Source organism: Microcaecilia unicolor, chromosome 2 (genome assembly GCF_901765095.1).
Source record: "Microcaecilia unicolor chromosome 2, aMicUni1.1, whole genome shotgun sequence".
Classification (NCBI taxonomy): Eukaryota; Metazoa; Chordata; class Amphibia; order Gymnophiona; family Siphonopidae; genus Microcaecilia; species Microcaecilia unicolor.
The window spans coordinates 256,526,731-256,551,161 of record NC_044032.1 but is presented as its reverse complement, the minus strand read 5'-3'; the positions used below and the strand labels follow the sequence as shown (position 1 = coordinate 256,551,161).

The 24,431-nt window shown below is 48.2% G+C and overlaps 1 protein-coding gene across 2 annotated transcripts in view; it reads right to left on the bottom strand.

The window, feature by feature from the left end:
• LOC115463464 (rho guanine nucleotide exchange factor 3-like) overlaps nt 1–24,431 on the bottom strand; it is a 72,993-nt gene that overhangs the window by 6,536 nt on the left and 42,026 nt on the right. The window contains exons 1-2 of one of the 2 annotated variants that reach the window (XM_030193982.1): nt 4,616–4,842; nt 389–496 (exon numbers count right to left, since the gene is read on the bottom strand). In XM_030193982.1, coding sequence (XP_030049842.1) covers nt 389–496; nt 4,616–4,729 — 222 coding nt within the window. In that variant the 5' untranslated portion in view covers nt 4,730–4,842. Of the gene's footprint in view, nt 1–388; nt 497–4,615; nt 4,843–24,431 lie in introns of those variants that run through there. The other variant, XM_030193981.1, reaches the window with a different exon arrangement.

The window sequence follows — 24,431 nt, the reverse complement described above, 5'->3', positions numbered from 1 at the left end:
AAATAAAACAAAAAGGAAAGAAAGATAAACAAATGAGGCAAAGCACAAGGCTGGGACCAAATCTCACACAGAGAGATTCAGTAACAGAAAAGCTGGTACCTGTAGGTTTTATATCACTGTTTTGTTTTCTACTTTGTACACTACTTTGATGTGGGTAATTAAATTTTATAAAACAAATTAGCCCTGAAGCACAGGAAGGTAAAGTGACTCACTTGAATGGCCAAGATAAGAAACCCAAAGCCCTCAGAATCACAGTTCTATGCTGTCACTTTTAATCCTTCCTTTATTATAATGCCAAGCACCTTAATGCCCCCTCGTGGCTGGCAAAGGGTATTCTAAAACTTCTGGGCTATTCTGTGCAGGTGTATACATAATTCAAACCTGGTACCTGGATGGTCTGGCTAAGTCGTCTCAGAGGCGTCACCTTGGAGGGAGGTACAGGGTTGGTTGTCACTGCCACCTTTGAAACAGGTTTAACCCTTTTGTTGGTTGGCTCCTGCAAAACAGAGAGATAGGAATGAATTAAAAGCAAACTCATATCCAGCCTGAAGTCTTCTGTATACCCTTAGTGCAAGGGGATGCCTAGCATTTCAAAGCACAGTGAAATCTTTTCCAAGACTAAGGGTGTTTGAGAGCAGTCAAGCTCAATCTTATTTTTGGACACTACATCCTGCCTGGTTGTCAGAGGGGAAAACAGCCTGCTCTTTTCCTGACAGGAAAGCTCCTTTTCCTCGTTTTTAACATTATTTTCTTTGCTAGACCTGTTGCTGGGGAAACCAGCTGTTTCCTGTGAAGCAGGAAGTGGATACAGTATTTGTTACCTCAGCTTAACTTACAAAACCAGTTACAGTTTAATAGTTGGATCTTAGGTTTTGATTTCAGGTGTGAATTTTTAAAGCCCTGTGATGTCTACAAACAGCTCTACCAATGCACCTACAATCCTGTCCCGCTGCTCCAGTACTGAGACCACCACTATGTACCAGGGGCGTAGCCACGGGTGGGCCTGGATGGGCCCAGGCCCACCCACTTTCCCTCCAGGCCCGCCCATCCAAATCCTTCATCGCTGTCGCTGCCTTTTCTCCCGCGGCTCCGGGGAACGGCCGTCCGGGAGGCAGCGATCAGCGTTGCCTGTCAGTGCCTGCCCTGAAATTGTGCTTCTCTTCTCCCAGGCTTCGCCCCGCTCTTTTCTTCGCTCGTCGCGCAGCGCTGCTATTCAAACAGGCAGCTCCGCTCCTCTCTGCCGCGTCCATCCGGCCCTACTAAACAGGAAGTGCATCAGAGGGCCGGATGGACGCGGCAGAGAGGAGCGGAGCTGCCTGTTTGAATAGCAGCGCTGCGCGACGAGCGAAGAAAAGAGCGGGGCGAAGCCTGGGAGAAGAGAAGCACAATTTCAGGGCAGGCACTGACAGGCAATGCTGATCGCTGCCTCCCGGACGCCCGTTCCCCGGAGCCGCGGGAGAAAAGGCAGCGACAGCGATGAAGGATTTGGATGGGTGGGCCTGGAAGAGTAAGTGCTGGATTTGTGGTTGGTTGGGGGGGGGGAAAGAGAGGAAAGGGAAGGGATACTTTTGCCAGGGTCAGACTTGTAGGAGGAAGGGGATTACAGGGAACTGGGAAGGAAGAGAGCTGCTGGAGGTGGGAGGAAAAGGAGGAGGGGATCAGGATAGAAGGGAGAGAGCTGCTGGACATGGGAGGAAGAGAAGGAGGGGACTGAATGGAAGGGAGAGAGCTGCTGGACATGGGAGGGAGAGGAGGAAGGGGCTGGAGAGCTGCTGGACAAGCTAGGAAGAGGAAGAAGGGACTGCAGGAAAGGGGGAGAGCTCCTGGACATGGGAGGAAGAGGAGGAGGGGACTGGATGGAAGGGAGAGAGCTGCTAGACATGGGAGGAAGAGAAGGAGGGGACGATGGAAGGGAGAGAGCGGCTGAAGGAAGGGGAGGAGGGGACTGAATGGAAGGGAGAGAGCTGCTGGACATGGGAGGGAGAGGAAGAAGGGGCTGGAGAGCTGCTGGACAAGCTAGGAAGAGGAAGAAGGGACTGGAGGAAAGGGGGAGAGCTCCTGGACATGGGAGGAAGAGGAGGAGGGGACTGGATGGAAGGGAGAGAGCTGCTGGACATGGGAGGGAGAGGAGGAAGGGGTTGGAGAGCTGCTGGACAAGGGAGGAAGAGGAGGAAGGGACTGGAGGGAAGGGAAAGAGCTGCTGGACATGGGAGGAAGAGAAGGAGGGGACAATGGAAGGGAGAGAGCTGTTAGATGTGGGAGGAAGAGGAGGAGGGGATCTGGATGGAAGGGAGAGAGCTGCTGGACATGGGAGGAGAACTGGAGGGAAGGGAGAGAACTGCTGGTACAGCACAAGGAGGGTGGGGAAGGGAAACAGAGATACCAGACCAATGAAGGAAAAGGGAATATTAACCCTACAGCTTGAGGGAGGGAGGCAGGAAATCAAGCAACCAAACCAGATGCTGGAAAGAGGAGGGAGTGAGAGGGAGAGAAGCTGGATGGGGTAGGGTCAGAGAGGGTAGAAATATATTGGCACTGGGGACAAAGAGAGGGGAGAAGATGGACAGAGTAATATAGGGACACAGAGAAAAGGAGATACTAAACATGGAGGAAGATAGAGGTACAGAGATGGAAGAAGATGGAAGGATGGCAGAGAAAGAGGGAAAACAGATGGATGGGGAGAGAGACACTGGATGGAAGGATGGGGAAAGAAAGAGGGGAGATGGATGAAAGGATGCAGAGAAAGGGGAGAGACTGGAAGGGGCACTGAACAGAAAAGGGTAGAGAGATAGACACTGGTTAGAAGGAGGAAGAGAGACAGATGGAAGGATCAGGAGAGAGGGTAGATGGGTAGAAGGATGGGGAGAGAAAGAGGGAAGATGCTGGATGGAAGGGTAGGGAGAAAGGTGACACTGGATGGAAGGATGCAGAAAGAAAGAGGGGAGACTATTGGAAGGATGGGGAGAGAGAGGGGAGACACTGGAAGGATGGGGAGAGAAAGAGGAGAGCTGCTGCATGGAAAGGGGGAGTAGTGAAAGATTGGAGAATAAGAGGAAGGGGCATGGGGAGAACAAGGGTGAGAAAAAAATGAAAAGCCATAGGTAGATGAAGGAAATTAAAGAATGGATAGTAAGAATGAATTAAATCTGGACACAGAGAGAGGCAGAAAAATATTGAAGAAAGCAAAGAAAAATGAGAGAAAAGTGACAAATGGCCACGAAACCCTGGCAGAAGAGTTAAGCGAAAACGAAGGAAAGCAGAATCTAGAGACACAATGAGAAAAAGTAAATGGCCATACAACAAAGGTAAAGAAAATAATTTTATTTTTAATTTAGGATAAAGTAATATGGTGTTAATAAAGTTTCAGAGACCAATACTTCCTTCCTTAGGTCAGGAGAGGATACCATAACAGCATTATACTGACCTGAGGCAGGAGGTTTTGGCCTCTGAAAGCTCACTGAAAAGGATTAGTAAATTGTCTGAAATCAGATGCACTGAAAAGCAGCACTTTACCGTGTGTGACAAATGCATCTGAGTGTGACTAAATTTTGCTGGGGGGGGGGTTTACAGAGAAAATTTTGTGCCCACCCACTTTGGGTTCAGGCCCACCCAAAATTGGCAGTCTGGCTACGCCACTGCTATGTACAGCTCTGAAAAAGGGACACTCCTGCTCTGCAGCACCCAGTGCCAGCTTGACCATTAGGTAGAATGGGTGGTTGCTTAGGGAGGGAGAGAGCTTCGGGGGGGGGGGGGGCGGCAAACAGCTGCTACTACTGCAGTTAAAGCAAAACAATCGATCCTATGAACCAGACAAAACCTGAGTGAATTGCTTTTGGAAACAGAACTCTTCAGATATACAGTTTAATATTTAAAAGTATGTCCAATTAAGCACTTTAATAGGTCTTGAGGGGAGGTGTTACGTTTAGTTACCAAATCTCCGGGGAGGGGGAGAAGAGCGCATCTAGGTAACTGGAATGCATGCACAAAGTTTACATTTCACCTAGAGCACCCAATATCCTTGCACCCAGCCCTGGCAGGACCCCGTCCCCAACATCTCATTCCCGTTTCCAAAGGGGAAGGGGGATCAGCAGCTAGACTGGTCAAACTATTTCCTAAGCATGGAAAAGGCGGCCTTTACAGAGAGATCTCAAATATCCATATCTGGAGATAAAGAAGCCGGAAGTCTTTTTTTTTTTTTTCTTGCACTATCTCCCTCCGTCTCCCGGTGTGCAAGCAAGCCAAGGGAGGTTCGCTAGGAGGAAGCGGGGGTGGGGGTTACCTAGGCTGAGACCATCATGCTTGGTGAATTAACCAGTGAAACTGCAATAAAACTCCCTCCCTATTACTCCTTATATAACTGGAAGGGCCGGCAATCTGTCAAATACCTCTAAACGGACTTACAAAAATTCCTAGTCTTCGTCCAAAGAGCTTTGTGACTTTTGCTAGCACGCTATTTATCATGTCACAGCTGGCAAAAAGAACAAGCCATGCACTTAACCCCTCGACTCCCTACAGATCATGTTTTCTTTCATTATTGGGGTAAGGATGGAACCAAAGCTTTCTGCGGCTCCAGAGGAAAGTTAAGTCGAGGTTCGGGTGCACCGTGCTCTCTTACCTCTTCCTGCTCCATGCAAACACCCATCTCCCCCATGCTGCTGCGCCCCTTCTTCTCGTCCTTTCTTCTGCCCCTCATCGGCAGCAGGAACCCGAGGAGACCCGTGGCCACCATTACCACGCTCCCGACCGTTCCCTCTCCCTCAGCACTTCCAGTGACACACCACTGTGCTTCTCTACCCCGGTTCTGAACCACGTGTGCTCTGCAGTTCTCAAGCCGGCATCGCCCGGGCTCCACCCACTATGAGACAGGCTCCGCCCCCATGTGTTAACTTTCTCAGTAACCGCCCTCTCCCGCCTCGCGGATAGGTGACCGAGAGATTCTTGACCACGCTCCTAACAAATGATTGCACCCTTTGGGCGGTGCACAGGCGTTTCGGAGAGGGTGAGGGGCGGATTTAAAGGGCGCGTGCATGGGGGTGGCCTGCTTTGCTTTTTCCATTTTTTTTAAATTAATTATTTAACGGTGCCTGTTAGTTCAGTGCTTGTGGAGGAATAGCCTAATGGTTAGGACTTTGATCCTGGGGGGAACTGGATTCATAAGTACATAAGTATTGCCATACTGGGAAAGACCAAAGGTCCATCAAGCCCAGCATCCTGTTTCCAACAGTGGCCAATCCAGATCACAAATACCTGGCAAGATCCCAAAAATGTACAAAACATTTTATACTGCTTATCCCAGAAACAGTGGATTTTCCCCAATTCCATATAATAACTGTCTCTGGACTTTTCCTTTAGGAAACTGTCCAAACCTTTTTTAAACTCTGCTAAGCTAACCGCCTTTACCACATTCTCTGGCAACGGATTCCAGAGTTTAATTACACATTGGGTGAAGAAAAATTTTCTCTGATTTCTTTTAAATTTACTACATTGTAGCTTCATCGCGTGCCCCCTAGTCCTAGTATTTTTGGAAAGCGTGAACAGACACTTCACATCTACTCGTTCAACTCCACTCATTATTTTATAGACCTCTATCATATCTCCTCTCAGCCGCCTTTTCTCCAAGCAGAAGAGCCCTAGACGCTTTAGCCTTTCCTCATAGGGAAGTCATCCCATGCCATTTATCATTTTCGTCGCCCTTCTCTGCACCTTTTCTAATTCCACTATATCTTTTTTTAGATACAGCGACCAGAATTGAACACAATATTCGAGGTGCGGTCGCACTATAACATCCTCATTTTTGTTTTCCATTCCTTTCCTAATAATACCTAACATTCTATTTGCTTTATTAGCCGCAGCAGCACACTGAGCAGAAGGTTTCAACGTATCATCAATGACGACACCTAGATCCCTTTCTTGGTCCGTGACTCCTAACGTGGAACCTTGCATGACGTAGCTATAATTCAGGTTCCTCTTTCCCACATTCATCACATTAAACGTCATCTGCCATTTAGACGCCCAGTCTCGTAAGGTCCTCTTGTAATTTTTCACAATCCTCCCGCAATTTAACGACTTTGAATAACTTTGTGTCATCAGCAAATTTAATTACCTCACTAGTTACTCCCATCTCTAGGTCATTTATAAATATGTTAAAAAGCAGCGGTCCCAGCACAGAGCCCTGGGGAACCCCACTAACTACCCTTCTCCATTGAGAATACCGACCATTTAACCCTACTCTCTGTTTTCTATCTTTTAACCAATTTTTAATCCACAATAGAACACTACCTCCTATCCCATGACGCTCCAATTTCCTCTGGAGTCTTTCATGAGGTACTTTGTCAAACGCCTTCTGAAAATCCAGATACACAATATCAACCGGCTCACCTTTATCCCAGTGGCGTAGCCAGACATGATATTTTGGGTGGGCCCAGAGCTAATATGGGTGGGCACCATGGGGTTGATATTCAGCCACTGGCAGGCTGCGCAGTTAAACCCCGCTGGCAGTGCTGAACCTGGAAATTCAATGCTGTACCGTATCCAGCGATCGGCATTGAATTTCTGGTTTCATTTTTGGCCACTGGAACTTAAGCAGGTTAACAGATATTCAGTGCTAACTGGTTAAGTTCATAGCGGTTAAAGATAGGCTGGTATTTATGCAGTACTATTTAACTGCTTAACTCAGCATTGACCATCAACACTAACTGGCTAGATCAGGCTATTTAAGCAGTCAGTGGCCATTGCTGACCGGTTAAATAGCGCTGAATATCGGGGGTATGTATATAGGTGTGAGTAGTGTTTCTTGGGATACTACTAAATAATGCAGCGCTGCGTAAGCCTTGTAGCGCTATAGAAATGCTAAATAGTAGTAGTAGTAGTAGTAGTAGAATACACTTGATGATGGATTTCTAAGTAAACAGCCTGCCCAACAGCTGTCCTGCATCAACATAAATAGAGAAGAACAACTACCAAGTGCCAACCAAGGGATATTTATTAAAAACTAGCTCTACCCGGCCACGCGTTGCTGTGGCTCAGTCTGGTTAAATGGAAAAGAAAGAAAAGAGGAAGCGCACGTTTCTAATATGTTTAATTTCACAGTGCTTTTGGGTATACAATATTTTTTGTTGTTCCATTGTGTGTGCAGAGATAGAGATTGTCTGGTTTGCCGACTGTAGAACATGCAACATATAATTGTCCATGTGAGAAGCAATCCGTGTGTAGATGTAAACGGGTGAATTCTAAAGATTGGCCCTGAGCTTTGTTGATGGTGATTGCAAACGCCAATGGAATTGGGAATTGCAATCTGTTAAATTGAAATGGCATATCTGTTGGAATCATAGGAATGCGAGGAATGAGGACATGTTCACCTTTGAAAGGTCCTGTCAAGATTGTTGCTTGTACGACATTGCTCATTATTTTTTTACTTCAAGCTGCGTGCGGTTGCAAATCTTTGGGTGGTTGATATTTCACAACATGATAATTGGCACGCCGATTTTCAATTGCAGTACGTGCGGTGGCATCCCTGGCAGATCGAGTGAATTGAAAAAGTCTATTGGATAATTAAGCGCTTCATCTGCTTCCAGAACAGTGTCGACGGACTTGTATGTGAGTGGCTCGCTTTGAATGTTAGACTGAATAATATTTTTCAGACGTCTTTGTTCTTGGCGGCAAGAATAGCTCGTTCACTCAGCGAATCGTGATTCTTATAATTGGTTTGAATATTGGGAAATAGTTTTTCAACCAATTGTTGTTTTGAGGTCAGTAAATTGCAGAAGTTATGAGGCAATGAAATTCGTCCTGAGGTCAGATCAACCGGCACCTTTCCGTTCCCAATTTTCAGCAATTGATGTGAGAATATCTGAGCTGATTGATCGTTTTGCAGCTGGACACGCATATTTGTAGTTAGGTTTAACATCTTTACGTATTGCCACAAAGTAGAGTATTTTAGGGAAGCATTTATTTCGTCCGCTGGTGTCAATCGAGGAAGTACAGGTAATGTTTGCCTGAAATGTCCTGCAAGCAATATTAATGTGTTTCCAAATGGTCTGATGTTTCCACGCAAATCTTGCAATGATCGATCAAGAGCCTCGAGCAATGTTTTTTGCTGTGCTGTTTCTTCGGCACCAGTGGCGTAGCAAGGAGGGCTGCCACCCGGGGCGGTTCGCTGTTGCACCCCCCCCCCCGGGTGCAGCACGATGACACCCCCCCTCAGCGCATCAACACCCCCCCCCCCGACCCAGTGCCTACCCTCCTCAGCTCCCTCCAACCAGCTGAGCACCCTACCTTTAAAGAAATTTCGGAAGCCGTGGAGAGGCAAGGCGCAGCGCCTCGCACCTGCAAGTAAAAAAAGAAAGGATCGTCATCATCGGGCCTTCCCTCACGTTGTCTGTCCCGCCCTTGCGGAAATAGGAAGTTGTGTCAGCGGAGGGTGGGACAGACAGCGTGAGGGAAGGCCTGATGATGATCCATGCTTCTTTTACTTGCAGGCGCGAGGCGCTGCGCCTCGCCTCTCCACGGCTTCCGAAATTTCTTTAAAGGTAGGGTGCGGGAGCTGGTTGGAGGGAGCTGAGGAGGGCAGGCACTGGGTTGGGTGTCATCGTGCTGCACCCGGGGGGGGGGGAGCTGGCAGGGAGCAACCCCTGAGCTGACACCCGGGGCGGACCGCCCGTCCCGCACCCCCTTGCTACGCCACTGCTCGGCACGTATTTCAGCCATTGTTTGTCTGTTTCGCTCGTTCGCTGATGCCCGTTCTTCCTCAGTTTGATTTGCAATTGTAGGTATATAAAAACGCGCGTATTCGAATGCAACATTCTATCGAATTTTCAAAGCAATCGGTGAAGAACTTTTGGAGATTTAAGCCACTCTCAGCCTGTCACGTTGATTCTGTTGAGAACGAAGCAGATCTGAAGCTGCAGAATGCAATCACTATGCTCGCAACCGTGCATCGTGAAGTCTGGCTGCATGTCGCTCTGCTGCTTCCTCGGCACGTATTTGAGCCATTCTTTGTGTGTTTCGCTCGTTCGCTGATGGCCTTCCTCAGTTTGATTTGCAATTACTCGTCGCACTGCTTCCGCTCCGCGAGTATGACAGCTGTGACATCTATATAATAGTAGGTATATAAAATAGTAGGTATATAAAAACATGCGCGTAATTTCAAAGCAATCGGTGAAGAACTTTCAGAGATTTAAGCCACTCTCAGCCTGTCGAGTTGATCCTGTTGAGAACGAAGCAGATCTGAAGCTGCAGAACACGATCGCCGTGCTCGCAACCGTGCATCGTCAAGTCTGGCTGCACGTCGCTCTGCTGCTTCCATCTATATAATAGTAGGTATATAAAAACATGCGCGTATTCGAATGCAACATTGTGTCCAAATTTGAAAGCAATCGGTGAAGAACTTTCGGAGATTTGAGATTTTGAACAAACGAACATTTACATTTTTATTTATATAGATATCAAAAACAAAGGTCCACTAAAATGACATACAGTCCATAGGGATCTATAAAAAAAAAAAAAAGGTATCAAGACTCGACGCAGTCCTGTGTTTGGGCGCACAGGGCGCCGGCCTCAGAACTCTCAACTTCAGTTGGTCTTGTACGTCCTTTGTAATGTTATAGGACAGATATGAACACAACACAATCAAACAGCCATCCACACTATCGGGCTGTGATGGCAAAATGGTAACACCATCAGCATTATACATAAAACCTAACCAGTGCAGAGCCCTCCCCCGCTCAACACCCCCAACAGAGTAATCCAATATGACACAAAAAAAGTTTTTTTTTTTAACCTGGGCAGGGCTCCCCTGCAGAAGTCTACTACACTGCCTCGATGAGGCCCTGAATCCATGTGCAGTCACTACCAGCACTTCTAGCCTCTGCTCCTGCTCCAGTACTCCCACGCACCAGGTACAGCACCGCTCCCGCTCTGCAGCAAAATCGGCCCAGGAAGTTGTTTATTGGAGCTCCGGCACTGCTTATTTTTAAGTTAGCTGCAACCCGCCCCCCCCCCCCCCCCATGCTGTGCCGCTGGAGAAATGTGGACACTCATCAGCCCTGGACGTCGGGCCGGCATCTGGGGCTGATGAGTACCCAGATTTCTTCAGCGGCATGACACAGCACTGGGAGAGAGGGATGCGGCAGCTAAGTTTTAAAAAAGCAGTGCCGGCCCGGAGCTCCAGTCCAAATATACAACTTCCCGGGCCGATTTTGCTGCAGACCGCCAGATTTCTCCAGCAGCACAGCACAGCAGGGGGGAGGGGGCAGCAGCCAAGTTAAAAAAAAAAAAAAGAAGTTGCGCCGGAGCTCCAAATAAACAACTTCCTGGACCGATTCTGCTAGAAGTGCTGCTGGCAATAAAGCAGCAACATCCACTCCGAGGGAACTTGGCCACAAAGGTAAGCTTGTAGGAGGTGGTCCTCCCCTGAAGCCCGAAAAACAAAGTCCTGATTGGCACAGGTTGAGACAGGGTGGGCCTGAGCAGAGATTGGGTGGGCCTAGGCCCACCCAGGCCCACCCGTAGCTATGCCCCTGCTTTATCCACATGTTTGTTCACCCCTTCAAAGAAATGTAGTAGATTGGTGAAGCAAGATTTCCCTTCCCTAAATCCATGTTGATTTTGTCTCATTAATCCATGCTTTTGAATATGCTCTCTAATTTTGTTCTTAATGATAGTCTCTACCATTTTGCCCGGCACTGACGTCAGACTCACCGGTCTATAATTTCCAGAATCTCCTCTGGAACCTTTTTTAAATATCGGCGTTACATTGGCCACCCTCCAATCTTCAGGATAAATTACATATTTCTAACAATAGGTCTGTAAGCTAATTTTTCAGTTCTATCAATATTCTGGGATGAATACCATCCGATCCAGGAGATTTGCTACTCTTCAGTTTGTAGAACTGCCCCATTACATCCTCCAGGTTTACAGAGAAATCATTAAGTTTCTCCGACTTGTCAGCTTCGAATACCATTTCCGGCACCGGTATCACTCCCAAATATTCCTCGGTGAAGACCGAAGCAAAGAATTCATTCAATCTCTCCGCTACAGCTTTGTCTTCCCTGATTGCCCCATTTACTCCTCGGTCATCTAGCGGTCCAACCGATTCTTTTGCTGGCTTCCTGCTTTTAATATACCTAAAAAAAAATTTACTATGTGTTTTTGCCTCCAACGCAATCTTTGTTTTCGAAGTCCCTCTTACCCTTCCTTATCAGCGCTTTGCATTTGACTTGTCATTCCTTATGCCGTTTCTTATTATTTTCAGTCGGTTCCTTCTTCCTTTTTCTGAAGGATTTTCTTTTAGCTCTAATAGCTTCCTTCACCTCACTTTTTAACCATGCCGGCTGTCGTTTGATCTTCCGTCCTCCTTTTTTAATACGCGGAATATATTTGGCCTGATGGTGTTTTTGGAGTGACAGCTAATGTCATATCTCCAGAGAGAGGCTAATTCCTAAGAAGCTTATCATCCCAAATTTACAGATTTAAATTCCCGTTAAACTTCTGTATCAAAAGCATTTATTTGGAGCACTCTATTTACCCCTCAGTACTTTACAATCCCTGGTAGTCTAGTGATATATTCAGGGCAGGAGCAATCTCCAGTCATTCTTGCCCATGCCAGCTCTACTCTCAACATGGCCACTGTGACCTCTTCCAGCAGTCACACAAGATTGCCACTAGAGGTCATGGCAGCCATTTTGAGAGCAGAGCCAGCATGGGCAGGAATGACTGGGTATAACTCCTGCCTTGAATATACCCCTAGACCACCAGGGATGGGGGGCACTTACAGGTGGGAGACAAACAGGATAAAGCACACAGTCGGTTTTGGCTGAAACTGAAATCATGAACCTAGGCTTCTGGCAGAAACCAAGTCAAAAAAGGATTTCTGGGCCAGTTTCAGCACTGTAATCAAAACCAAAATTCGGTTGGCCTCTAAAAAAGAACATCTATTCTAATTTAATTGGAGTAGAGAATCCTGACTTGAAAACTTTTCCAACTTGTAAAGCAACTGACTGTCTTCTAGTAGTATTCCAGATCAACCTTCTGCAGATGACTTTGCTTATTATTTTTCAAATAAGATTGAAATGATCTGTCAGTCTTTTAAGAACAATTCTGTTATATTTCAACCTGATGGCAGCAGGGGCATAGCTACGTGGGGCCACAGGGGCCTGGGCCCCCATAGATTTGGCCCCGGACCCCCTGCCGACGACCCTCTCAGCCCCCCCTTCCGCCACCAACTCTCCCCCGCCAACCCGCCGTCTGCTATCTTTGCTGGCGGGGGACCCCAACTCCCGCCAGCCGAGGTTCTCTTCTTCGTTCTGTTTCTGAGTCTGACGTCCTGCACATTGTACGTGCAGGACATCAGCCTCACAGAAACAGAATGAAGGCTTGCGATCTGCAGGGCTTCGTTCTGTTTCTGTGAGTCTGACGTCCTGCACATTGTACGTGCAGGACGTCAGACTCAGAAACAGAATGAAGGAAGAAGAGGACCTCGGCTGGCGGGGGTTGGGGTCCCCCGCCAGCAAAGGTAGGCGACGGCGGGTTGGCGGGGGAGGGTTGGCGGCAGAAGGGGGGTTGAGAGGGTCGTCGGCAGGAGGGGGGGTCAAAGTTGGTGGTGGCGGCGGGGGGGGGGGGTCGATGGCGGCGGGGGGGGGGGGGGGCTAAAATGTGCCCCCTCACCTCGGGCTCTGGACTCCCCTCCTGCTGAAGTCTGGCTACGCCCCTGGAAGGCAGTGATATTACTGATTTGTTAGACATTCCTGCAGATAGGCTTTGGTCTTCATTTTAAACCTGTCACTGATTATGATGCTTCAACAGCTTGTTGCCCTCTAGATAAATGTCCATCTGATATTTTTTTTCTGATCTTCCTGTGGAAATTCTAAACTAGTAGGTCTCTTTTTATTTTAATCAAAATTTAAATAATAAGTACAATAAAGCACTACAAAAGAAAACAAACAATCTAGTTCACATCATTGGAGGTTGAGAAGAAATAAATAGGAAATAATTTTACATACAGAAATCAAGACTACATAGAAGGGCATAAGTGAAAGGGACGCCCAAGTTTTGCTGAGGACGTCCTCGCAAAACATCTGGTGGAGGGGCGGGGAAACCCGTATTATCGAAATAAGATGGACGTCCATCTTTCATTTCGATAATACAGTTGGGGACGCCCAAATCTTGACATTTAGGTCGTCCTTAGAGATGGTCGTCCCTAGACTTGTACGTTTCTGATTTTCGGCGATAATGGAAACCAAGGACGCCCATCTAAGAAACGACCAAATGCAAGCCCTTTGGTCGTGGGAGGAGCCAGCATTCGTAGTGCACTGGTCCCCCTGACATGCCAGGACACCAACCGGGCACCCTAGGGGGCACTGCAGTGGACTTCCTAAATTGCTCCCAGGTACATAGCTCCCTTACCTTGTGTGCTGAGCCCCTCCCCCCAAAACCCACTACCCACAACTGTACACCACTACCATAGCCCTTACGGGTGAAGGGGGCACCTAGATGTGGGTACAGTGGGTTTGTGGTGGGTTTTGGAGGGCTCACATTTACCATCACAAGTGTGTGTGTGGTGTGTGTGGGTGTGGCTTGGATCTCTTTCAGGGAGAGAAAACTAACAACTTATAGCAGCAGCTTCAGAGAGCATTTTCCATCTCACAAATAGGCTGCAGAGAATACCTTCTCCTGCTTTAGACTTAATCCCGCCCACCCTACCCCTCTACCCACCCACCCCTAGAGTGACATGTCTTATATTACCTCCCTATCAACCCACTCATTATTTACCTCACCCATTTCTATTCTTCTATCACCTTCTCCCACTACTCCAACCAGAGTTACACCTAATCACACTGACCACCCTTCAACATCTTCAGTCCTTCTGTGACTGTTCTCTTGTGCTTGACTGCTTAACTATTTTAAATTTAAATGCTTTACATTTTGTCTATTAGATTGTAAGCTCTTTGAGCAGGGACTGTCTTTCTTCTGTGTTTGTACAGCGCTGCGTACACTTTGTAGCACTCTAGAAATGTTAAATAGTAGTAGTAGTAGTAGTAACAGGAGGGGGGGCCTGGGTCCCCCTGCCTGAAGTGTACTGCATCCACTAAAACTGCTCCAGGGACCTGCATACTGTTGTGATGGACCTGAGTATGACATTTGAGGCTGGCAAAAATATTGTTAAAGATGTTTTTTGAGGGTGGGAGGGGGTTAGTGACCACTACTACTACTACTAACTAGCATTTCTAAAGCGCTACTAGGGTTACGCAGCGCTGTACAATTTAAACATAGAAGGACAGTCCCTGCTCAAAGAGCTTACAATCTAAAAGACAAGAAAACAATCTAAAGACAAGTGAACAATCTAGAGGACGAGTGAACAGTTAGTCTGATAGGGTGGATAGATTGGGGTATTTTATATATCTCGAGTGGTTAGGCGCCGAAGGCAGCATTGAAGAGGTGAGTTTTAAGCAGAGATTTGAAGATGGGTAGGGAGGGGGCATGGCGTATGGGTAAAGGAAGATTGTTCCAGGCATGGGGTGAGGCAAGGCAGAATGGGCGGAGTCTGGAGTTGGCAGTGGTGGAGAAGGGTACTGAGAGAAGGGCTTTGTCCTGTGAGCGGAGGTTACGGGCGGGAACATAGGGGGAGATGAGGGTGGAGAGGTAGTGAGGAGCCGCAGACTGAGTGCATTTGTAGGTAAGGAGGAGGAGCTTGAATTGTATGCGATAACTGATCGGAAGCCAGTGAAGTGATTTGAGGAGAGGGGTGATATGAGTATATCGGTTTTGGCGGAATATAAGACGTGCAGCAGCGTTCTGAACTGAATGAAGGGGGGATAGATGGCTGAGTGGGAGGCCGGTGAGGAGTAAGTTGCAGTAATCAAGGCGAGAGGTAATGAGAGCGTGGACGAGAGTTCTGGTGGTGTGCTCAGAGAGGAAAGGGCGAATTTTGCTGATGTTGAAGAGGAAGAAGCGACAGGTCTTGGCAGTCTGTTGGATATGCGCAGAGAAGGAGAGGGAGGAGTCGAAAATGACTCCGAGGTTGCGGGCAGATGGGACAGGGAGGATAAGGGTGTTATCAACAGAGATAGAGAGTGGAGGAAGAGGAGAAGTGGGTTTAGGAGGAAAGACGAGGAGCTCGGTCTTGGACATGTTCAGCTTCAGGTGGCGGTTGGACATCCATGCCGCAATGTCGGATAAACAGGCCGATACCTTGGCCTGGGTCTCCACGGTGATGTCAGGTGTGGAGAGGTATAGCTGGGTGTCATCAGCATAAAGATGATACTGAAAACCATGAGACGAGATCAGCGAGCCCAGGGAAGAGGTGTAGATTGAGAAGAGAAGGGGTCCAAGGACAGATCCCTGGGGAACTCCAACAGATAGTGGGATGGGAGTGGAGGAAGATCCATGGGAGTGTACCCTGAAGGTGCGGTGGGAGAGATAAGAGGAGAACCAGGAGAGGACAGGGCCTTGGAACCCAAAAGAGGACAGCATGGCAAGAAGTAAATCATGGTTGACAGTGTCAAATGCGGCGGAAAGATCGAGGAGGATGAGGATGGAGTAGTGACCTCTGGATTTGGCCAGGAGCAGGTCGTTGCAAACTTTAGAGAGTGCTGTTTCTGTCGAGTGCAGAGGGCGAAAGCCGGATTGAAGTGGATCGAGGATGGCATGAGAGGAGAGAAAGTCAAGGCAGCGGCTGTGAACAGCGCGCTCAAGTATTTTGGAAAGGAAGGGTAAAAGAGAGATGGGGCGGTAGTTGGAGGGGCAGGTAGGGTCAAGTGAAGGTTTTTTGAGGAGAGGTGTGACAACGGCGTGCTTGAAGGTGTCAGGGACAGTTGCAGTGGAGAAAGAGAGGTTGAGGATGCGACAGATGGCGGGGGTGACAGTATGGGAGATGGTGTTGAGTAGGTTGGTGGGGATGGGATCAGAGGAACAGGTGGTGCATTTCGAGGAGGAAAGAAGGCGGGAAGTTTCATCCTCGGTGATCTCAGGAAAAGAGGAGAAAGAGACCTGGGTAGGTTGGTTGATGGAGAGGGTTAAAGGGTGAAGAGGAGGTGGTGGCTTGGTCGTGAACTCAAGGTTGATCTTTTGCACTTTGTCGCGGAAATAGTCGGCCAGTGATTGAGGAGAGAGAGAAGGGGGAGTAGGAGCGGGGGGCACTTTTAGGAGGGAGTTAAGGGTGGTGAAGAGACGACGAGGGTTGGAGCTGAGAGAATTGGTCAATTGGGTGTAAAAGTCCTGTTTTGCACGGAATAGGGAGGAGTGGAGGGAGGATAGCATGAATTTGTAGTGGAGGAAGTCTGGAAGGGTACGAGATTTCCTCCAGAGGCGCTCAGCGGATCGGGTGCAGGAGCGAAGGTATCGGATGCAAGGAGTCAGCCAGGGCTGGGGATTGGTGCGCTTTGTGGGACGGGAGATGGATGGCGCAAGGGTGTTCAAAGCAGAGGAGAGAGCGGTATTGTAGGCGGAGACCGCTTTGTCGACAGTTTCGGAGGACATGATGGAGGGGAGGAGATTAGAGATAGTAGATGATAAGGTGGAGGGGTCAATAGCCTGGAGGTTCCTGGAGGTGGTGGTTAAAGTTGGACGGGGTGGAGGGGGGGGGGTGAAGAAGTGTGAATGTGATCAGGTGATGGTCGGAGAGAGGAAGAGCTGAGACGTGGAAATTGGAGGGTGAGCTGGAGGAGGAGAGGACGAGGTCAAGACAATGGCCGTCACGATGAGTAGGGGTGGTGGAGCACAGCTGGAGGTTGAAGGAGGATGTTAGGGTGAGGAACTTAGAAGCATGGGGGTCGGATAGGTCATCAGCATGTACGTTAAAGTCTCCGAGAATGAGGGACGGAGATGAGGGGTCAAGAAAGACAGAGAGCCAAGCATCAAAGTCGGTAAGGAAGGAAGGGAAGGATTTATCAGGGGGGCGGTAAATGACTGCCACTCTGAGTGGTAGCGGGTAGAATAGCCGGATGGAATGGGCTTCAAAGGATGAGAAGCAGTGAGACTGCGGTAGGTGGAGGGGTTGGAAACTACAGGAGGGTGAGAGTAGTAGCCCAACGCCTCCGCCGCGGCCAATTGGGCGGGGCGTGTGGGAGAAGAGATAGCCTCCATGGCAGAGGGCTGCAACGGAGGCAGAGTCTTCCGGGGAGAGCCAGGTTTCGGTTAGGGCGAGCAGTTGAAGGGAGCGAGAGATAAAGAGATCGTGGGTGAGAGGCAGTTTGTTGCAGACTGAGTGGGCATTCCACAAGGCGCATGAGAAGGGGAGGGAGGAGGGGGGAAGGAGGGGAATAGAGACGAGATTGGAGACATCCCGGGATCGTTCGCAAGGATAGGACGGGGACAGGTGAGGGGGACCTGGATTAGGGTTAATGTCTCCCGCGGATAGCAGGAGGAGGAGCAAGAGAGTGCGGAGGAGGGTGGGGGAGGTTGGGCGACGAAGGCGACGAAGACGGGGTGTACTGAGGAGGAAAGGGGATGGGTTAATGGCAGGAAGGAAGTGCCGAAGGTTGAGAGCCAGGAAGGAGGGGGACAAGAGGGATGGTAAGGTGAGGGATGGAGGTGAATAGGGTATTGCGGTGGCGGGCAGGGTGGGAGGGCAGCGAGTAGTTCTAATGGTAGACAGTGGGAGTGGGGGGGAAAGGAGATTAGGAAGGGACAGGGCAAGGAAGAGAACATGGACAGGGGCCATAGGTGGTGACTGAGGTGTAACAGGTGACAATATAGTGGCTGAGGTGTTAAGCAGTTAACAGGTGTTAATGGGTGACTATGTAATGACTGAGGTGTTAAGCAGATAGATAGGGCTTGAAGCTAGGTTTTGGGTTGGCGATTAGATAAGTCAATGGCTGATAAGCTAGCAGGCAGGTAGGTAAGTCAATGGCTGAGAGGCTCGCAAGCAGGCAGGCAGGTTACTCGATGTGTTAACAGTCAGATGGATTGGAGCAAGCCGGAACAAGCTGAAGCAAGCAGGAACAAGCCGGAACAGGCAGGTACAGATGGACAAGCTGGGGGAGTAAGGGGAACTGATCCAGTCATCTGGTCAGTTTGGGCACCTTTTTGTGACTTGGTCATAAGAAAAACAGGACCAGGTAAGTTCGTTCAAATGCTCGTCAGGGATGCCCTTTTTTTTCATTATGGGTCAAAGACGCCCATGTGTTAGGCACGCCCAAGTCCCACCTTCACTATCCCTACGACATGCTTCTGTGAACTTTGGTTGTCCCTGCGACAGAAAGCAGTTGGGGACGCCCAAAATCGGCTTTCGATTATACCGATTTGGGCGACCCTGTGAGAAGGATGCCCATCTTCCGATTTGTGTCGAAAGATGGGCGTCCTTCTCTTTTGAAAATAAGGCTGATAGTCACACACCCTGGAAAGTGCTTAAATATTTAACCCTCTCAAACTAACTATTTAACTTCCCTATCAATTATCAGTTTTTCTAGCTGTTCTGGCTCAAAGAAAGAGTATTTAGTATCAGATAGCACAATCAAACATTTGGAGGGAAACTTCAGAAAAAAAGTAGCTTCAAGTGCCAACGCCCTTAGTTTAAGTTGAAGGAATTGTTTCTGCCTCAGCTAAGTAACACTAGAAACATCAGGAAAAACCTGCATCTTCACTGCACAAAACAGGAAATCTTTCTTTTGAAAGTAATTCTTCAAGACAGTAAGCTTTTCCAGTTCTGAGGAAAAAGCAACCTGGAGAGTGGATCTAGAGGTTATGTCATCCTGGATAGTTTACAAGAAAGCAAATTGTCTATCTCATTGACATCATGTGACAATACATCAGGAGCCAACTCATCCTCTGCTTCCCTCAGAACGTTTCTTGGCAAATAGTTACATGTAGGAAAAATCATTGGATCCACATTAGGCAACAATAAAATTTCTTTGAGATATTTCCTCAATAGGATCTCTGCGGATAACAACACACAAACTGGGAAATTTAGGGGCCCTTTTACTAAAGGGTTGCTGTGTGGCAACCTGCAAATTACTGTCGGCCCAACGTGGGTGCTGGCGGTAGTTCCACCCCCTAGTGTGTGCCATTTCCAGCACTAGCAGAAATATTTAAAAAAACTAGTGGAACCATGCCCGTTTCCTCAATAATGAAATAGGCCCTAGGAAGGCTGTCATGTAAGCTTTTTTTTTTCTCTCTTCCCTCCCCTCCCCTCCATGCCCAGCAATTCGTCCCTCCCCTCCCCTCCATGTCCAGCGATTCTCCTCTTCCCTGCCCTCCCATCCATGTTCCGCGATTCTCTCTTCTACTGTCTTCCCATCCCATCCATGTCCATCAATTCTCCTCTGCCCTGCCCTTCCCTTCCTCCCTCCCTCCCCTCGATGTCCCGCGATTCTCTCCTCCCCTCGATTTGTACCTGAACGTTCTCTGGCTGGCTGGCGCTGGCTTCTGTTCCGTTCGTAACATCCCTCCTGATGTCAGCTCGCCTCCAGCATTCCCTTCCCTCTCACTGTTCCACCCTCTGACGTCTTGATGCAAGGGCGGGACAGTGAGGGGGAATGGAATGCTGGAGGCTGGCTGACGTCAGGAGATGTTACGAACCCAGGCAGCCAGACATGGAATGTTGGAGGTGCAAATTATTATATAGGATATTTCTGCAGGGGGTTACCCGGTGGCAATCGCTGCCTGGTTACTGCCTGGTTAGCATTGGAGCCCTTACTGTGCTCCCTCTGAAATGGCTAAATGGAAAGTGAACTTACCACACGGCCATTTCTTATTTCGGCCTTTTTAACCACTGCAGTAAAAGGGGCTCTGGCGCATGGCAAAAATGGCCACCGCTGCTAGCGCAGGGTCCCTTTTACCGCAGCTTAGTAAAAGGGCCCCTTAGGAATCTCAAATTTGATTTTTCATCCTCTCCAATTGTCTATGGACATACAAGCTATCCTTAATGTTCCTACTTGCTGCACCACATTTATTTGAGTTTCCAACTTTTTACAAACAACATCCACTTGCTGGTTTATTTTATTAATTTAACCTTGTCTTTGGGTTGGTTTTCTCCTTCAGTTGGTGGTATAGCTTTAACACGAATTCCTAAGGCAGCAGGCTTGATTTGACTCAGACTACCAGTTTCAGACCTATTGCTAATATTCCATTTTTAACAGAACTAATTGAATTTCTGGTTGGCTCACAATTGTGAGATTATATTGAGAGATGTGGAGGGGCATTTTCAATATGACGTGTAAATTTGACTTTGGACGTTTTGTGGAATATGTCCAAAAATCCAGTAGTGAACATAGCCATTTTCTAACCTGAAATAGTCTCTTTTTTTTTTTTTTTTTTAATGGTCATTTGCTAGACATTTGAGCTTATTTTCAAAAGAGATCGCCGGCCATCTTCCGACACAAATCGGGAGATGGCCAGTGACCTCCTGAATCCGGCCAAATTGGTATAATCAAAAGCCGATTTTAGCTGGCCCCAACTGCTTTTCGTCGCGGAGCCGGCCAACCTTCAAGGGAGGGTACAGAAGGCGGGGCGGGGGTGTGGTTACGAGATAGCCGGCTTCACCCCATAATAGAAAAAAGATGGCCGGCTCAGACGAGCATTTCGCCGGCTGCACTTGGTCCATTTATTTTTAGGTCCAAGTCACAAAAAAGTGCCCCAATTGACCAGATGACCACTGGAGGGAAACGGGGATGACTTCCCCTTACTCCCCCAGTGGTCACCAACCCCCCTCCCACCCACAACAAATTAAAAAAAAAAGTTTTTTGCCAGCCTGTATGCCAGCCTGAAATGTCATACCCAGCTCCCTGACAGCAGTATGCAGGTCCCTGGAGCAGTATTTAGTGGGTGCAGTGCATGTCAGGCAGGTGGACCCAGGCCCATCCCCCCCTACCTGTTCCACTTGTGGTGGTTAATGTTGAGCCCTCCAAAACACCCCAAAACCCACCGTACCCATATGTAGGTACCCCCCTTCACCCCTTAGGGCTATGGTAATGGTGTAGTGTTGTGGGGATTGGGGTTTGGCGGGGATTTGGGGGGCTCAGTACCCAAGGTAAGGGAGCTATGCACCTGGGAGCTATTTTTATTATTATTTTTTTAATTTCTAGAAGTGCCCCCTAGGGTGCCCGGTTGGTGTCCTGGCATGTGAGGGGGGCCAGTGCACTACAAAAGCTGGCTCTTCCCACGACGAAATAAGTTGCATTTCGCCGGGTTTGAGATGGCTGGGCCCGGTTTCCATTATGGCTGAAAAACGAAGCCGGCCATCTCCTCTAAACCCGGCGATCGATTTAGCCGGCCCCAACCATATTTCGAAAATACGGTTGGCTCTGGCCCTGAAGATGGCTGGCGCCGTTCGATTATGCCCCTCATTGTGTCTATCTTTCTGGACCATTTTTGAAAAAAAAAAAGTCCAAGTGAAACATGCACAAAATGAAGCCATTGGGATGTGGGAGGAGCCAGCATTCTTAGTAGACTGGCCATACAGACATCCCAGCAGAGCAGTGGGGCACCCTAGGAGGCACTGCAGTGGACTCACTAAAAAGTCCCAGGTACACATCTCACCATTACCCCCTCATATTGTATGGAGAGCAGGGGCGTATCTGCGTGGGGCCACAGGGGCCTGGGCCCCCGCAGATTTCACCCTGGCCCCCCTCCCCGCCGTCAACCCTCCCCCGCTGCTTACTTTTGCTGGCGTAATCTCCATATTTCGTCTTCCTCCGTGGCCATGTGCTTCAAGGAAGTAACGCTGCAGTGCTGATTGGTTGAATCCAGTTCGGCGTCTGTGCCCCCCCTCTCTGGCTCTGGCCCCCCCTACCGCCGGATTCCAGATACGCCCCTGATGGAGAGCCCTCCAAAACTCACCAAAAACCTACAATATCCCTTATCCCTCACACTTTCCACCACAAGTGTAACAGTTAGAGTGGATTATGGGCCTGGGTCCCCTTCTTTACAGTGCACTGCACCAAGCACTAGGCTACTCCAGAGTACTGCTTGCTGCTCTAATAGGACTGGCCATAATGTCCGAAGCTGTCATAGAACCTGATATGTACTTTCTCTTTCACATATTTGGGGGGGGGTGGGAAGGGGTCAGTGACCAATGGGGGGGGGGCTGCTTAAATCTATGCGCTGGGATTCACATCAGGTTTTCATTGGCATAAATGGATGTGCACAGATATTGGCGCTGAAATATCAACTAAGCATATTCTATAATCAGCGCCTATATCTAGGTGCTGATGATAGAATACGCTTAGTCGGCACTGATTTCAGCGCTGTTTTTTAGGCACCATATATAGAATCTCTTCCATAATGATCAGACCATGCAACTGCGATCCAGCCTACTGGGGGATGCTGAAAAATCCTGATTTAAACTACAGGAAGCTATTAGATCAAGAAAGTGATCTTTTTCATGGGTAATATTTTCAGCCTTATACTGAAAATGTAATAAGTATAAAAATTCTAAAAATGTACACACAGTCAGATCTTGCTTATTTTCCAAGTGTAAATTCAAATCTCCTGCCAAATTGACATTTGAAAAGGAGGAGGAGTATTTACCAATGCAGTCTGTCAATTCAGCTTCCACTTTAGACCAAGAACCAGGTGGCCAATAAACTAGAATAATCCCTATCGAGTTTTGCTGTACATTGTCTGAAAGTTTACATACCATGATCTCTAAGTCTGTGACCACTGGGGGAGTAAGGGGGGTCATCCCTGAATCCCCCCCAGTGGTCATCTGGTCGTTTAGGGCACCTTTTTGTGTCTTATTCATTAGAAAAACAGGTCTAGACTAAAATGTTGAAGGTTTTGGTTTTGTTCCATTATGGCTATAAAACGTCCAAGTGTTAGGCACGCCCTAATCCCGCCTTCAAAACACCCCCAACACAGCCCCTTGTGATTTGGATGCACTGCAGACAAAATACATAGATAGATGTCTATAAAACAGGTTTTGAAAATACCAATTTGTACGTTTTGAGAAGAAATCAGTCCAAATGGTGCTTTGTCACCCATAGAGGGGTATAATCGAAAGGGATGGCCAAGTTTTGATGAGGACGTCCTCGCAAAACGTCCCCATCCAGGGGCGGGGAAACCCATATTTTTGAAACAAGATGGATGTCCACTTTTTGTTTCGATAATACGATCAGGGACGCCCAAATCTTGAAATTTGGTCGTCCTTAGAGATGGTCGTCCTTAGACTTGATCGTTTCTGGTTTTCGCCGATAATCGAAACCAAGGATGATCATCTTAGAAACGACCAAATACAAGCCATTTGGTCATGGGAGGAGCCAGCATTTGTAGTGCACTGGTCTCCCTGATATGCTAGGACACCAACCAGGCACCCTAGGGGGCACTGCAGTGGACTTCATAAATTGCTCGCAGGTACCTTGTATGCTGAGCCCCCCCAACTCCCCCAAAACTCACTACCCACAACTGTACACCACTACCATAGCCCTTACAGGTGAAGGTGGGCACCTAGATGTGGGTATAGTGGGTTTCTGGTGGGTTTTAGAGGGCTCGCTGTTTCATCCACAAATGTAAAAGGTAGGGGGATGGGTCTGGGTCCGCCTGCCTGAAGTGCACTGCACCCCTAAAACTGCTCCAGGGACCTGCATACTGCTGTGATGGACCTGAGTATGACATTTGAGGCTGGCATAGAGGCTGGAAATCAATATTTTTAAAGATATTGTTTGAGAGTGGGAGGGGGTTGGTGACCACTGGGAGAGTAAGGGGAGGTCATCCCCGATTCTCTCCGGTGGTCATCTGGTCATTTTGCGCATCTTTTTGTGCCTTGGTCATAAGAAAAACACGACCAGGTAAAGTCGTCCAAGTGTTCGTCAGGGACATCCTTGTTTCTTTCGATTATGGGTCAAGGACGTCCTAGTGTTAGTCACTCCCAAGTCCCGCCTTCACTACGCCTCCAATATGCCCCCTTGAACTTGGCCGTCCCTGCGACGGAAAGCAGTTGGGGACGTCCAAAATCGGCTTTCAATTATACCGATTTGGACGACCCTGTGAGAAGGACGCCCATCTTCTGATTTATGTCAAAAGATGGGCGTTCTTCTCTTTTGAAAATGAGCCCAATAGTGGAATTAGAAAAGGTTCAAAGAAGAGCGACCAAAATGATAAAGGAGATGGAACTCCTCTCGTATGAGGAAAGGCTAAAGAGGTTAGGTCTCTTCAGCTTGGAAAAGAGACGGCTGAGGGGGGATATGATCAAGGTCTACTAAATCCTGAGTGGTGAACAGGTAAAAGTGAATTGATTTTTCACTCTTTCAAAAAGTACAAAGACCAGGGGACACTCAATAAAATTACATAGAAGTACTTTGAAAACAAATAGGAGGAAAGATTTTTTCACTCAATGAATAGTTAAGCTCTGGAACTTATTGCCAGAGGATGTGGTAACAGTGGTTAGCATATCTGGGTTTAAAAGAAGTTTGGACAAGTTCCTGGAGGAAAAGTCCATAGTCTGTTATTAAGAAGGACATGGGGGAAGCCACTCCTTGTCCTGGGATGTGACTACTATTTGG